This window comes from Xiphophorus hellerii, chromosome 1 (genome assembly GCF_003331165.1).
Source record: "Xiphophorus hellerii strain 12219 chromosome 1, Xiphophorus_hellerii-4.1, whole genome shotgun sequence".
In the NCBI taxonomy this organism is placed as follows: domain Eukaryota; kingdom Metazoa; phylum Chordata; class Actinopteri; order Cyprinodontiformes; family Poeciliidae; genus Xiphophorus; species Xiphophorus hellerii.
In genome coordinates this window covers 6,752,391-6,768,736 of record NC_045672.1, presented here as the reverse complement: position 1 = coordinate 6,768,736, position 16,346 = coordinate 6,752,391, and the positions used below count along the sequence as shown (strand labels likewise).

Here is a 16,346-nt window from a genome sequence, read left to right as displayed (position 1 = left end):
GAAGATGAAATGTCCAGAAATGCAAAAATAGCTCATCATTAGCTTTAAAGTCAGTTGTCTTTCTAGAGGGTAATATTCCTTCTGCTGCAGCAGATTCTCAGGAGGAAGGCTTTTCTCTGGTGTTCACGTTGTTGTTGAGTGTTAGTCTTTAACTTCCTGTTTAGAATTTCAGCATTTATGTAAAAAGTGTTGTTTAAAACAACAACAAAAAAATCTTATTGACGCTGTGTTTTCTGAAACCCCGATTACAGAACCATGAGGCGTGACTCATACTCTTACACGAATCAGAGAGAAAGAAACAGAAGCAAAAGATATTCATGCTCACTTTCTAAACGGAGACGAGGGTCAATCTACAGATTACATTGTAACAAATGTGACTGAAGTTGGCAAAAGTCCAGAGCAACATTGTAGTAAATTATAGCAATGTTCACATCAAACCAGACTGCAGTGAAAGTAAAGGCGCAACTAGCACGGAATGCCTTTTGTGGTTTAGAACACAGACCTAATGTTAATTAGGGATGGAACGTTCATTTTGATTAATTAATCACATTTTTAATGGGCTAAATTACATTTAACACAATTAATAACATTGTGTTTCATCCAGAACCTTTGCAATCACACGTTTCTGGTACGCCTGAAAATCTGATGCACAAGCAACTTCCACCAACAACAGCGACGGACCACCATGGTTAATTTCCGCTTCAAAAAAAAACAAAAAAAAAACGATCTGATGAGATGCTGGGAAAAAACCTATTGTTATTTTCTAGTGGTGCTAAAAGGAATTAGCTTATTAGCTAAAGCTATTCAAGCCTAAAATAGCATCTCAATTCTAAACATGTAGGAAAAGCAGAGACGTCCCCAACGCTAATGTCGGCGTCCACTGTCCACATTTCTAAAGATGTCCCATGAATGATCAGGGCTTCCTGAAACACTGGAAAGCTGAATGTTAATGGTTTTTACATTAATCTGATGGTTGAAGAAACAAACCAACATTTTAAAATCAATGAATATATTTGTTTTTGAGCTCATATGACTTTTTTATTCAATAATTTAGCAGCACAAAGGATTTTTGAATTGAAATGTTGCTTACTTTGTCGATATATAATTTTTTATTAAAAAGCAATTAGTTAATTACAGATTGTGCAATAGACTTCATTAAAAAATTTAATTGAGTCCCACCACTAAAATGAATCAGCAAAGTTATAAGTATTTCTTGCTATGTCATATATATTTGCACCAGAACTCGTTTTTTCCAGATAATCACAGTTACACTAAACACGTGTAATCCTGCATATTTTTGGCACATTTGGAACCATATTCAGTTCAATGTTGCTTTATGTCTTATTGTAGCTCTTCTGAGCAAAACTGCTGTGCACCGTTTATTGCACATGAACAGTCCTCTGAACTGAGGGTCATCTTTACTCTCAGTTAGTTTAATGACTTTTGATGACTATCTAATGTAGGAAATTTGCTGTAATTTTAAACATTATATATATATATATATATATATATTTAGGTTTTTAAAATACATAGAAATATAAAACACTTTCTGAAAGAGGATACGTGAATGGATTCTGGAATAATATTTGTGTAAAATTAGGCAAAAATAAATAAATAATTCAGATCCCTGTTCTACTTAATCGAGTCTTTGCCCTTTAATCGGTGAACAACAACAACAACAGCTCTGCAGAACACTCCGGAGAGCGGAGTTTTCGTTTGTCCGCCTGACCTTGAACGCAACAGAGGAGCCGTGCTCCCCACAGTTCGGTGCGGCGCTCGCTCTGACTGCGAAACCGGACGGATGCGTGGTTTGAGCGGGGATGGAGACGATGACTTGTCGCCGCGGAGCGTCAGAGACAAGCCGCTGAGAGGCGAACGGCGTGTCGGTGGACCTCAGCAGCAATGAGTGAAGTGACGCGGAGGAGGAAAGAAGTGGGGCTGAAGAACTTTAGGCAAAGATGGAGTGAGTTTAAAGCTGCTGTGAAACTGTCGGGGTGTTACTGGTGTGGAAATCCCGCGAAATAATTTTTAAAAGCCCCCCCCAAAAAAAGTTACTTGGGTGGATTTTCAACAGTGTTTTTGATTATTGGCGCTTACAGATGTGTGTGTAAATGTAGAGGGTGTTTAGTTGTTACCTGTCTGAACCCAAATCTTTGTTTTTCTATTATCTTTACTGCGCTGCTTTAAAATGCACCGTGAGGTTTAGTGAGATCCAGTTCACACGGATATGGTGGCTTTCTCTACATCTGTCATTTCAGCCTGACATCTGTAACGTCTGCAGACCTAACTCAGTCGCCATCTCTTGGCTGTTGGTTGGAAATGTAGGATTATTATTATTAATATTAATATTTTGACATTAGAGGAGCGACTGGACCCCTTCCTTCCTACCTTGTGTGACCAAAACACACGCCATCCCTGCCTTAGATCTGGTGACACAAGAACATGATGATGAAACCAAACTTTCCCAGTGACCAGATCCACCAGCAGATTCGAATCAAATCTGGACTTCAGCTTGTTGAGAAGGAGACTCGCTCTGCGTTCAAGCTTTCAAACAGCATTCAGTTGAAACTTGTTTAGGAGCCTCAGGCCTGAAGCTCTTAACTCTGGACTGTTATTTCCACCCACAAGCTTCATAGCTGAGAGGAGCGACACAATTCAGGGTTAGCATGACTGCTCAGCAGGATCCCAGCCCGCTTGTTAAAGAGGAATTACACTCAAAATCAGACCTGGGAGAGAGCATTCCCTGCTTTCGGGTTTTGTAGCGTTTCCTTGCGTTTGCTGAAATTCAACGTTGTGCAACTGGCGGGCGGAGAAGCAGCAGCACCGCTCTCGATGTTGACATTGTTGCAACAGAGTGCAAACACCTTGTGTTGCCAGTAATGGTGGATCTTAGACTCAGCAAAGTGTGCCGTCAAAAACCAGGGAGGTGAAGCAGGGGGAGAGGGAACCCTGGACACCGTCCAGTGGGATTTGTTACTCTGCTTGCTCCAGATGACATTTTTTCCAAGTCAGTCACTTCTGCTTGTGTGTACAGCCAAATGTCTTAAGTAATTTGTCGAAACAAATTGTCCGAAATTGTCTATTCCTGAGAAATCTATTTGGATCAGAACCGACTGTTGCCTTGGAAGACGGCAGCAGTGATTAGCTTTTGTGAGACTTGTTTTGTCATAGCAACCTTAAAGGCCTTAGATTGTCTGAATCATCCAAAATATTTCTTATTTTCTCCTTATGCAGATTATGTGATTAAAATGTAAGCTTGTAAATGAAGTTTTTAAACTAAGCAATACTGTTGCACTGGCTGTCCTTGTGGGGTCAGTAAAAAAAAAAAAAAACAACAAAAAACCCCCCCAGATCCAATGAAATCGTTTTATTTTCTTCCATCCTGTTGAAGTTGCTCATTTCCTGTGTGCTCTATGTTGTGCTCAAACCTGCAGCTTGGGCACAACCCAAACTGCAGGTTGTGCCAACAAAGTTTTGGAGTGAAATGACTTACTTGGTAGTAAGGCTGTAGTCCAGGTGTGGAGACCTTTTACTACCAGCCTCATCCAGCTTTTTATTAATCTCAAAATAAAGAATGTGCTCTGTGAGCTGAACAATGAGATAATATAATGTCAAAATTTTTTTCCTAAGTTTAGTTTGCCACTGTTGAAATAATCGATTTATCGTTAACTGGAGTATGCAGACACCAAGCAGGCCATTTATTTGAAGAACAACACAGTCAGATCAGCACTTAAGCCAAAGCTGGAAAGCTCATGTCAGAGCGACAGAACGCCGTCAGTTTGCTGTTTGTGTCTGTGAAGGTTAATATTTCAGCAGATAGGGCTAGCTTGTTTCAGTTTTTTTTTTTTCCGATACAGATTTTTGTTTTTTTGTCTGAAATGTTGCTAAATATAGCAAGAAAATTGCTGAGTTGGTAACAGTGGGGGGATGACGATTGTTAACTGCAAACCTGCAGACATGACCTGGTGGGCGGGGCCAACAACAAGTTGTTTGTATTGGTTTTGACACAAGTGTCTTTGAGTAATTCATTTTTCCAGTATTGATTATATCGAGACCATTATTTTTGACAACCCTTATAGATGTAAGTTGTTATTTTCCGTTGACTGTGGTTCTGACCCTCCGGACCATTTGGCTCCAGTGAAATATGATAAAGGGTGGTGCTCATATTGTTTAGCAGCAAGTCGTAAGAGCTGAGTAGCAATTATTCTAAATGATTTCAAATTGTTGGTTGTAAAGTCTCCCTAACACCTACACATGGTCGGTAGAAAAATGTGGGGTCCAGAAGAATTAAGCTGTAAATGTGCAAAATAACCAGGCCCCCAGGGAAGATCCCTGACTGTGATGCTAGACTTTATTCAAAGCATTTAAGTTTATTTTTGTAGCACCAATTTACAACAAGTCTTTTTGCGAGACTACCTGTGTAAACCTCTCAAAACGACAGAAAGCAGAACGGAAATGGAGGCGAGCCAAAGCGGGACAGACCCGACAGATTCAGTGAAACCTCAGGGCATTTCAACATGCTGGGAAATTGGGAACTTTTGGTTTTGGTTTTGGAGCAAACTCGAAGGATAAACCAGACTGCCAGCTTCTGCTTTCTCTTTCTGCTGCGTTATCCCCCTTTTTCTCTGGAAAGCTCAAGGAAGGAAAGTCTTTGAGTCATGTCAAACTGAAAGTAATCAAGTCATTTATTAAGGAGTTGAGTTTTTGCCCGCCTCAAAATGCCGATGTTGGAGAAGATAGGTGTTGAAGATGGGGAATTATTCACCCTTAAAAGAAAAAAAACATGTTTCTTTGTTATCTTCTTGCCTTTTATGTAGAGAAAGGCCACATCTGCTCCCTGAAACATGTCTAAAACAATAAATTAGTCATGGAGTAACAGGCCTGCTTTTAGGTTGTAAAAAGAGTTGCTAACACCAGCGCTCCTGGCTTCTGCAGCAGTACAGCATGGTAAAATGAATACAGCTCCACTCACACTGCTAATCTATACAGAGTGTGTGTGCGCTGATGCATTCACACTGTTAGTAAAACTCAGATGCTGTAGTTTCCCCATGGTCCCTGAAGGCAGCTTTGCATGAGAGGCATGTTTGCGTGTCGGTTCTCGTCTGTGAGACGCTGCAGAGGCCTGTTCTGATAAAATGTAAACTGTGTTGGAAATGAACGCCCACCCAATTTCACATAGACAATGTTTTTTTTTTTTTAATTTTCTGCATCACCTGAAAGCAACACAAGAAGGAAAGTTCTTTCTCTGGAGGATGAAGTAAACAGACGACTCAGCAGACCGTTAATACTGCAGTATGCTCACAAGATGAGTGGTGAAGAAACAGTGTGGACAGAGGTTTGTCGCTGGGCAACAGGGAGCTGGTAATGATGCTTGTTCTTGTGTTATTTACTGCTCCACTCTGCTGCGCACAATCCTGAGCGAACACTCATTTATTTAGGTTTGTTGCAGTTGAGCTGGACCTGCTATCTGGCCTATTTTCAGCCCAGAATCATTTCGGTACAGAAACAAACCATGCCGGTCGCGTCTCTACCATAGTTCCACGTTCTCTTACAGTTCGTACATCTTTAAATATTTTTGTTAACACAATTATTTCCCGTCCGCTTAGTTAAATCTATGAAACAAACATCGAAACAGTTTAGAGAAAAAGGAAACATTAGCCCCAGCAAGGCGATTCTCCAACAAGATTCTTCAGACGATCAGCAGAAGAATAATGCAGATATTTTTCCTTTCATTAAATGATTATTTACTTTTACTCTCTACGTGTGCAATTACAATCTTTTGGGAAAAGATACTGGGATCTGCCAAGTTCTTCTGGAATCACCGAGCAGATAGGAAAGACCCTGGTTTCTTTGTTCAGGAGGAGGTTTCCCTGCCATTCTCCGGGTAAAATTGTGTCTTTATTATTCTGCAAATATAGTGACTTTATCCTCACGATTAAACAAAAATTCTCCTGGCCCGGCCCTAATACTCTGCCGTACAACTCACAGAAGGACTGACTGAAATAAAAGTAACTCTCTGAAAATATTGTCAGACATTTTTTATTTCTTTTTCTGAAAAGAAATCGACAAAGAATAAAAATAGATTGAAATCGTATCTAGTGGGAAAAAAGAAATTGACTGTATTTCCGCTGACCTGAAAGCATTTTTAACAGAGCAGCGTTTTCAGCTGCGCAGCACTCTACACGTCGTGTAGACTGTCTGCTGTTCGGTTCTTCAGGAGGCAGGATTACTGACTGGAGCCGAACTTTATTAACCGAGCCTCTTTATGATTATTCGCTTTAGTGGTTACCATGGTGATTAAGTCCCCAAACAAGCTCGGTTCTAGTCTAGTTAACGTTGAGCCGCATCTTAATGTGCATCTGGACAGGCCACAAATCCATCACAGGGCAACGCAAAGACACGCTGGACAAGCGGCCAATCAGTGGCTTTCTCAACTTGGGCAAAGGGAGGGCAGACTGTACAACTTATCAGTTGTGACACAGATACTCTGAGCCTCAATCATTATGTTGGATTTCTGCACAATGCAACATAATGCGTTGTGTCAGGCCAGGCGGTGTCCACAGTGAAAACCCAACCATCCGCAGCCTGGCTTTAGCCTGGTGGTGACCATTTCAGTTAATTAATAAAGCTGGGATGTGAGAGGATGGGTGTGTTAAATGTGGACCCTGACTAACCGCAGACTGTTTGTGTGGTGCAGGTGAGCAGCCCAAAGAGAACTTCGCCACCGCCGATGTGCCTGGAAAACGCTGTGAGTTTCTGGTGTTTTTAGAGCCTTTTCATGCTAAAAAAAAAAAAATCCAATATGTATGCATGTATGTATGTGAGCTGTTTTTATTTAACATTATTCAATTATTATACATTTTTCAATTATTAAAAGTTCAATTAATTGAATTCAATTATTAAATTCAACCTTACAAAACCATAATTGTTTAGATGCAAAAGTGTGGAAAACTTTTCAAAGGGAGCGTTCTTTCTCTTTTTTTTTACTGTGACTCCATCTTCTGGGAATCCTTCATGAACCAACAGGCGTTTTAACGTCTTCGTGACGGTCGCCCGTGTTAGAGGTTGTCGGTGCATAAGGCAGTGCAGCGGGTTCAGGTGCACTACCTGCAAACAGTCTGAGTGCTGAAAGCCGCACAGGAAGCGTGGCGAAGCTGCTGTGCGGCTTCGGTGTTGTTGAGCTGCGTGTTTTTGTTTTTTTTCCCCCCTCGTAGGTGCAACACCACCAGGGGACGACGATGGACGCCAAGGGGCCCTCAAGAGGTTCAGTGCTATGTGGCCGTCGTTCCGCAAAGGCAGAAAGGACAGTGAGTAGCATGTCAAGTGGATGTTTGTCTGGTTTTGTTGATGTTGCTAAAGGTGGTTTTCGTTTGTATTTCCTCCCTTTGATGCCAGAGTGCAGGAAGTCAGAATTAGCCTGCTCTCTGAGTAAAGGAGCAGAGTGTTCAGTAAAGCAACGGCTGGATGGGCTCAGTGAGTCTAAAGTGCATGGAGTGGGTGAAAGGTGCACCTCCATGCCAGTCTGCAAAGACAAGCTCCATGTATGAACAGCCAGAAGTACCAACAGCAGCAGTCACCGTGACAACGACATTTTGCAAATTGATGCACAAGTACCAACGTAATCTGTTAGGAACTTTCAATTGAAAATAAAACGTGTTTTATTTTATTTCATTCAGAGAAAGCATTAGTCATATGATAACTTTGAGCACTGTGGATTCGTGACGTTGTTGTAAATATGTGTTACATGACCACCAGAAACGGGGGTTTCAGGAAGACAGTGGATCACTGCTTGGCTCAGGGTGAAGTCACTGTTTACGTCTCACACTCTCCCATAAAGTTCTGCAGCGTGTTGTGTCTTAGAGTCTTCCGTACTTCAGCAGTGTTATGTCTCTCCACCCACAGCCCTTTTCTGACTTAGTTTTTGAGTCTGACAAAAAGCTGCAAACTGAGTTGAATGTTCAGCACAGCTTCTGTGTTCTCCAGTGTTGCGTTGTGTTTGTGTTGCATACAGAGTACGTTGCGCTGTTCTTTGGACTCTTGACCCCCCAACCACTATATGACGTCTCCACCCTCCAGAGCTGTTACTCAGTGGTAATGGAAAACCATCAGAGGTTGTACAGGGTTTTATTGGAGTAGGACTATTAGTTACTGAACTTCCTGAAAATTCCTTAAGATGCACTTCAAGCAAAGAAGCATCTCCTTTTAAATGGAAAAGTGTTCGTCATTCAAAGGACCATATTCTACAGAACGCAGATCATTTGCAATGCATGTCGGGATGCATCCTATTAGATGTCAGAGGCTGTAACTTGGAACTGATCGGCCACATTTCCACCCTGACCCTCAGTTCAGCACTGTTCTTATCCATTGTATCTAAAAAAAAGAAAAAGTAACTAAAGGACTGACAGCTTTATAACATCTTTAAGCCCTTTACAGATTTTACACCTGTTTTCTTTTTGCGGTTGGATTCGTAAACTTGGAAAATATTAGCTGTAGCTTTTAAAGCACAGATGAATTCTTTGCCAAACCCCTTAAAAGGTAGGAGAGTGCTAGGGCGTGCGCTCACACAGAAACTGGAAAGTTGAGAGAGAGGTCATCTCCGCATGAAGTAGAGCTTCAGCAACTCAAAGAAAGAAATATGTCTTTCCAGCACTTTAAAAAGAAAAAAGGTATCCACATCTTTGTTGAAGTTACACGAGGATGTAATCGGTACACGAGTAGGAATCAGTTCATTCTGTGAAAGTGGTGTAACAAACATGTCAAAATGTGCATCATCTTCCTGTTGTGGTTGTTGGTGGTTAAATGGTACATCGTCTCTTATTGTGCTGAGCTCGTATTCTTCTCCTGTACTTCTGCAGAGTGTTGTGTCTTACACTCAGATGTCAGTGTGTGCAATATTTACATCACAAAGGACTGTTTGGAGTCCAATGTTTGTTGGCTCATTAGTGTTCACTGTGTGCATTGAGTGCCCCGTCAGGATAATACAGAAAAGGTGAAAGGTCACAGAGTAATGGAAGCATATAATAGGCATATATCGCATCTGATATCGTCATTGTAATATTTACCAATATCATCGCCATTGCAAGACCTTCTAATATTATGCAGGCCTAATGTCAGAGGATTTTAAAATCATAGCGATGTGTTTCAAAAAAAGTGAGTAAAGATCAAAATCCCTACAATATTTTCGTCACCTTAAATGGAAATGCTTTGGGGACATTGCACAGTCCGTTCTGAAACAAACCATGAAGCACAATTGATCAGTTGGGTTTTCTCTCTACACAAAGTGAGGAAAGTAAAATCAGTAGCAGTTTACGTTGCTCTCTAACGCAGCTGGAGGACTTAACGTTCCTGTCAGTCACTGAAGTAAAGATTTCGTTATGATCATGGTTTCTAGCCTTGAATGGCTGGAGTCCATTCCACAGTTCCTCTGTATTTATTGATTTTACCTCAGTGACAGAGTGCTTGATGTCAGTCCATGAGTTTTCTGTTGGATTTAAGGTCCAGTGGCAAATTAGCTACTTCATAGCTGCCTGTTTTAAACACCCATAATCAGACAGTAAATCTCAGTAACCACCATGTAAAACATTTGTTTCCTTCATCCTTAAATAAAAGTTTGTCTCTTGTTTTTTCCACAGCATGACTGAAAGCCAAACAGCTATTATTTTCAATTCATGATTTAGTTACAGCAAATCGGCAGAATGCATGTGAGGATTGTTAGGTCTGTTGGTTTTCTGTTATTTTATTTGCAATGCACAAATCTAATCCCTACGCAAACAGTTACTGGTCTGGTGTGTTACGTGATGTAGGACTACTTTTATTTGGAACCAAACTGCACATTAGCATAGCTGATGTTGTTTCAGGGGTTGTTGAACCAAGCGCCTCCAGCAACAACGTGAAAACCCACTGAACCGTAGATAAACAACACACAGGACATGCGAATTGACAAGTGGGGATTGGGAACGGACCTGGAGATGACATACTGTAAGAATGTAGTGCACCTTGTTTTTCTGAGACTCTGCTTGACGGTGTCCACACGCCTTCTGACTCACCGTCTATAATAGGTGTGCTCTTGTGTTGACCTAATGAGGTGGCACTGGTAGCGTTTACTGTAAACAGCAGCTGTTCCTTGGACTCCCTATTTTTAACTGTGAACGCTGACATTTTATCTCCACTAGAAGCTTCGCAGCCTACTCTACAATCTAGACATGGCTTATTTTTACACAGACTACTACTGTTTTTTTGGGGGGGTTTTTTGAGTCTTATGTTAATAACAGATCTTAAGAAGTCTATAAAGATGGATTATTGAAGTTTGCTTTTTGCAAGGCCAGTAACTTTTATTTGAGGCTTCACTGATCTCATCCTGGCCCGGATCTTTACCTGCAGGTGAAGATGGCACTCCGGGAGAACACAGGAACTAACAGTGTGTTTCTGTTCAGCCACTCGGCTCAAAGCTGAGAGTCCTGACTGCTTCACATGTGAACATACCTTACCAATTAGGGCGCTCTATTTAAGACCTCCTGCTTCACTCTGCTGCTGCTGCTGCTGGTTCTGGTTCTGTTCCACCACAGCATCCACCTGAAAGCTTTCAGCTCAGGAACGCCATCCTCGTCCTCTGGCATGTTGGAACTTACTAATCGATAAAGTGCTAAGCAGCAGGGATCAATACGATCAGATCCAAAAAGAACAACATCAGTGACTGTGTTTTTCTGTGGAAGATGAAGAACATTTACCCATGATTGACTGAAACCAGTCAGTGAGGTTCTATCCTTGAGACAAGAATTACATTGCTTGAATACTGATTCACAGAGAAACGCGGAGCTCTGTTGAGACCCTGAAACATGATTTTGGTTTTGATTAAATCTGGATCTGAAGCTGCTCTACATTTTGGCCAATGTCCACTAGTGGGCTAACAAACTCTGGGTGGAGTAACCATGTGTCATTTGAAATACAAATGACAAAATACAAAGTCTGACACAGAACACATTGCAAAGAAACCCAATGGTGATGTTCTTGCCATTCACAAAACGTTGTCAAGTGTAGATCTACCGATTGATCAGTCGTAGTGAATAAGCTCAAAGTGCGATTCAGTTTTAAATTTGTCCATAAACACAGTTCCAAGCCTTCCTCTGGTCGTCCATCCATCGATGAGTGGAACCCTATTTTACGCCCTGGTTTATCCTAAGAACTGCTTTAGTCAATATTGACTTCGAAACCGAAACCTTCAAGTGGTTGAAAATCATGTTCTAAAATATAATATATCCTTTATCTCTTCCCTTCAAGTTTATGTCCCCATGGTCTTTTTAGTCCACCCCAGTCATGCGTCTTCCTCCACCTATAAGCAGAGAATGGAGCTGTTCTGATTTTAGCCGTCATTAGTTCAGGCATCAGATGGCGACATCAGCCTACCTCCCTATCTGCTCTCTAACTCAGTTTATATTTGTGTGTTTCTGTGTAGAAATCAAAGAGCCTGATCTCGCAGAGACGAGGGAGAACCTCGTCATGGACAATGTGCCCATTCAGCCCCGCCGTGTCAGTGGCCAGTACTTCTTTGAGTATCTAGTGGTGGTCAGCCTGAAGAAGAAGAAAGATGGCAGCAACTATGAGCCTCAAATCACCTACCAGTTTCCTAAGGTCAGTCACACAGTGAAATCCAAGTTTACGCAGGCTGTTGGCTCTTTGACGCACTCTTGTTTTAAATAATGTGGGTCAGAGTGTTGAATTGGTGTTAGTCTTACTCAAACAGGTTTGCAGTAAAAGTTGTTAAAGCTTTAAATTGATAACTTTGTAAACATACTTTGCAACACCAACTGTCTACTGTAAGAGGAATTAATTTTTATTTTATTTTCCGGATTTTCTCATCTCATCTCAAGTAACAGTGTACAGTATATACTTGACATGAGTATTTATTTAAATACTTTATTGCCACCTGTATGATTACCTTCTGATTAACTGATACCTATCATGTTTTATTTAGCATTGTAGATGAAAACAAAACATAAGATGTTTTGAAAATCTAACCTCCTAACTAGTTATTTCTGTGTATATGTAAAATAACCTTGTTTTTTTTTTATGATAAAAGCTAATTTTTTTAAAGTTATGCAGTTCATGGACTTTGATGTGGTGGTCCATGCCTTCATTATGTCTTGTTTTGACCGTTGCAAGTTTTTCATCTGTTTTTAACGGTGACTAGCAGCTTGTCTATCAGTCAACAAAGCATGACGTGATCTTATCCCTGTTATTGGAATCTTATTCATTTCATATGTCAGTTTAAATTTTGTTTTAAATAATCAAATAAACAGAGAGCTGAACCCAGAGCACTCCTCTTCTGTCTAAACATCGGTGCTAAGACACACCAGTGACAGCGTATTAATTTCCAAAATTTAAGATAGGTGGATAATGATTCAAACCAAAAACCAAAAAATGGTAGTGTTACATTCAAATGATTAAGATCTTGATGGTTGACCTGAAGAAAGCATGTAACCTCTGTATAACGCATGTAAGAATTTCAAGTGAGTACAGCACATCTGATAGAACGTGTTTATAACACCATGTGGGTTTCTGGTCAGAGAGACGTCATGGCCAAATATCAGAAGGAGGAAGAGGAGAAGACCCTAAAGGCAATCACACTATTTTGTTTCCCAGAGGGCATCAGTTGGGCTCCTTTGACAGAGTACCACAGGTGAATACAACTCACCTGGCTGTCTCCTATTTATGTTTTTTGCTGTTTACGTCAACTGCAGTTTTTTTGTTTTGTTTTTGCTTTTCATTTTGTCAACATCCAGCGAGACCTTCTCCTTTGTTCTGACTGAGATCGATGGCAGTAGACGAAACGGATACTGCAGGAGATTACTGGTGAGTCTGAGGATCAAACTCTTCAAACTGTTGGAAAATACTTCCGGTGAAAAATAAAAAAATGTCTACGCTTTAATTCTTCCGATTTACAGCCAGGAGGAAGAGGAGCTCGACCTCCAGAGGCTTTCTGTATCATCAGTTCGCTGGCCTGCTTCGGCCTCTTCTCCAAGGTACGGTGCAACACGCCGTGGAAGAGCATTCATAGCTGGGATCTTATTGCATCGGATCCTGGCAACTTGTGTGGGAGTAACAAACACAAACAGGATCCTAGCAACAGCACATAAAGGATGTAACCGTGGTGTGTAACAACATCTCGTGCGCAGATATTCGATGAAGTGGAGAAGCGTCGGCAGATCTCCATGGCCTTGATCTACCCATTCATGCAGAAGCTGAGAGAGGCTTCATTCCCGGCTCCAGGACAAACAGTGGAGATTAAGAGCTTCATTCCTGAGTCGGGCACTGAGGTCAGAAAAAAAAAAAGAAAAAAATCAACCCCTCCCCCACCTGCTGTGAACTCAGCACTTCACCTCTCCTGATGAAAATGTCTAAGGTCTGTTTCTCTTCTTGTACTCCCGTCACGACTCTGCAGGACGGTGGCTGAATCAGAACAGCTCACGTGTAGTTGAAGCTTTCAACATAAAACCAGTAGTTCACGTGTTGACCAGTTCACTTCCTTCTCGCTTACTCAGCCAGGAAAGGAGGTCCTCAGTCATTTCAAGGGAAAACAATCTGTTTTACAAAGAGAACTCCAAGCAGCAGGCTCTGCTGTTATCAGCTTGTGATTACATTGTTCTGTCAGAGTTATGGCCGAGATCCGGAAACAACATCCACATGTCAGAGGGGACTGAACTGCCACATGACCAGGCATCTTAGAAAGCAAGTCAAACTGGAAAAGAAACTGAAAGTCGGGATCGTCACCGCCCTGAGCTTTACACGTTAATTCCATCTGACTTTCTTTAAGTATTTGCTGATATCAAATCCCGATTCTTACTGTGAATAATGTCAGCTTTGTGTTTTAAGTTCAGTAGGCTTAAAGTGTTTAAATAGTTTAACCTTAAGTGTCGAAAAAAATCCACAGCAACAGAACCTTGGCTGTAATTCTTGTATGTCAGGCGCTTGCATTGCAGGCAGAATGTCACGGAAATCAACATGCCTAAAATATTGCGTGTATGCAGGAACTCCTTCTGTAACATTTATGTTTAACCAGTTCAGGCATCTTGAAGGAGGCAGATTTAGTTGCAAGCATGGAAAACATGAAGCAAAACAGATAAAGAGATTAAAAAGGCAGATTGTTTTCATGTCGAAATTCTGCAGAACAATTTTAATTTCTAGCCTGATAACACTGTGACTTTTATATAAGACCTTCCGGGTGGGTGTGTTCACATGGAGCTTTGTCTGAACCTGTCCTGTGTTACCCAAGAAGCTCCTGATCAAAAGCTTAACCCTTGTCTGCAACAGGTCATATACCATGTTTCAACAGCTCACAGCCATTTCAAGTATTTAGTGATGCTGGCCATTGATCATTGATTGATCTTTTACGTTTTTTTTTTGTTTTTTTACTTGTGTGGTTTCAAAAACTGACAGTCTGACGGGACAACCCGTCCGCTTCCCCGCTGTCACACCGTGACAATTTCCACGCTAATATTGCATTAGACTTTTGTTGTTGCCATTGTCTCCTAACTAAACAACAGCAGGCCGAATCAACTCCAGAAACAGTAGGAAGACAAGACTCAAGACCAAATTTAGAAGAATAGGGGCTCCTGGAGCTGGTTTTGTTGCTCTATCCAAAAAAAAAAAAAAAATTATTCGTGGAAATTACAGCTCATTTTATCGGTAGGTAGGTTTACACATCAGCTGATACAAATTGATGGTTGGTTGGTTCATACGGTGGCCGAGAAGGGTCAACAAAATGCAAAAACAAAACGTTTTAGCATAACTTCCTGTTGTGTTGTGGCATGTATTTCAAAATGTTCAAAAGATAACAATAAAAATTCTTCAATATAAAAAGACCGCACCTGAAATTGGCCAATGAGTTTTATCCGGGGTCCAGTGTGTGGCCAGTGTCCAGTTGGAAATGAGAAGGTTGTAGGGACACCCTTGATTTTCATCAAGTTATCTAACTTACCCAGCGACAGTTCCTGATTGAATACATGAGATAGGTATAACTAATAATTCATAAATACAAAAAGAAAAATCATTTGGAGTGTGTGAACACCTGGATGTAATATTGTCCAAGTGCGATGATTTCATCCAGATATGCACTCCGAATGAGTCACCTGTGGTGATTTCAATAATGACTGCAGCGTTTTCTCCCACAGATCATACACTTGACCCGACCGTTGGATTCTTGGCTGGAGCACGTCAACTTCTGCACTCTGTTCGACTGCCTGACAGACGAGGAGGTGCTGCAGGTGTTTGCTGCTGCCGTTCTCGAGAGACGGATCATTTTCTTTGCAGATGAACTGGGGTAAATGAACTCACACAGCAAACTATTTCAGTGTTTGGTATTTATCAGGACAGATGGGCCTTGTTCAGGACGTCTCCTTCTTTTCTCCCTTTGGAGTTTTTCTGGGCTCGTCTCACCAAGAGGAGAACTCTCTGGAAGGAATTGTAGCAATGATATGCCGCATTAAATTATAGGGTATATAAATAAAACATCAGTGTTAGAAATATGAAGGAGCGATACAGAATTAGACGCAGCTTAGATCTCATCATTGTGTTTTTATTATGGGAGAGGAACCGTCACGAGGTGCTGATTAACCAATCAGAGGAGTTTGTTTTGGGTTTTTTTCTTTAGAAAAAAGATTGTTTCGACTCACGAGAAACAAAAAATGCTCATGAATTATCATTGGAGATAAAATAAGCCCTCATGACATTGGATTGGAATTTTAACATATTCAGACAAAATCTTTTTTAAGCATAAAGCTTCTTGAGGTCATGAAAAAAGTGTTACAAAAATATTAAAGAATCTTTATAATGTAAAATTGACTTTTATTAAGTTTTACATCATGCTATAATGTTAATCCCTCATGGAAAACATACCTGGAGTGTTGCCTTGATTATTTTATGCATGTTTGAAAAATCCTTTAATCTCCATGACAACCATTCAGCTGTGCAATAGGCCTGGGTGGACCAAGCACCTCCTTCAAGACGCAGCTCCTGCAGTTTCCAAGTTTCCGACAGAGCATTCCTCCCCCGTGACTCACCCTCTCGGCTCCTTCAGACTAGCCAGCCGCAATTAGCAACTGGAACTAATGATAGGAGCTACTTCTCAGTGCAACGCTGGTAAAAACGCTGTTAAAGAGCTAATAGAGGAGCCATGTAGGTGGAGTTTGAGAAAGAGCCAGAATTTTTAATGAGACAGAGGCCCAATTTCAAGGCGCCAAATTACAAAGTCAAATTTCTTTTGGGTCATGTTTGACATACACAGTAATTTTATAACTGACGTTAACATAGTTACTTGACTGTGCTAAAAGGATTCTATGTGGCAGAAAAAT

At 41.0% G+C, this 16,346-nt stretch overlaps 2 protein-coding genes across 3 annotated transcripts in view; one reads left to right on the top strand and one right to left on the bottom strand.

Annotated features, from left to right (window-relative positions):
* LOC116721371 (tumor necrosis factor receptor superfamily member 14-like) overlaps nucleotides 1-16,346 on the bottom strand; it is a 1,133,408-nt gene that overhangs the window by 239,549 nt on the left and 877,513 nt on the right. The window lies entirely within an intron of this gene.
* Nucleotides 1-16,346, top strand: part of dennd2da (DENN/MADD domain containing 2Da) — a 29,585-nt gene that overhangs the window by 10,146 nt on the left and 3,093 nt on the right. Inside the window, exons 1-9 of one of the 2 annotated variants that reach the window (XM_032564670.1) lie at nucleotides 1,741-1,963; nucleotides 6,698-6,748; nucleotides 7,215-7,307; nucleotides 11,453-11,628; nucleotides 12,564-12,676; nucleotides 12,780-12,849; nucleotides 12,942-13,019; nucleotides 13,173-13,313; nucleotides 15,168-15,316. In XM_032564670.1, coding sequence (XP_032420561.1) covers nucleotides 1,903-1,963; nucleotides 6,698-6,748; nucleotides 7,215-7,307; nucleotides 11,453-11,628; nucleotides 12,564-12,676; nucleotides 12,780-12,849; nucleotides 12,942-13,019; nucleotides 13,173-13,313; nucleotides 15,168-15,316 — 932 coding nt within the window. In that variant the 5' untranslated portion in view covers nucleotides 1,741-1,902. Of the gene's footprint in view, nucleotides 1-1,740; nucleotides 1,964-6,697; nucleotides 6,749-7,214; nucleotides 7,308-11,452; nucleotides 11,629-12,563; nucleotides 12,677-12,779; nucleotides 12,850-12,941; nucleotides 13,020-13,172; nucleotides 13,314-15,167; nucleotides 15,317-16,346 lie in introns of those variants that run through there. The other variant, XM_032564661.1, reaches the window with a different exon arrangement.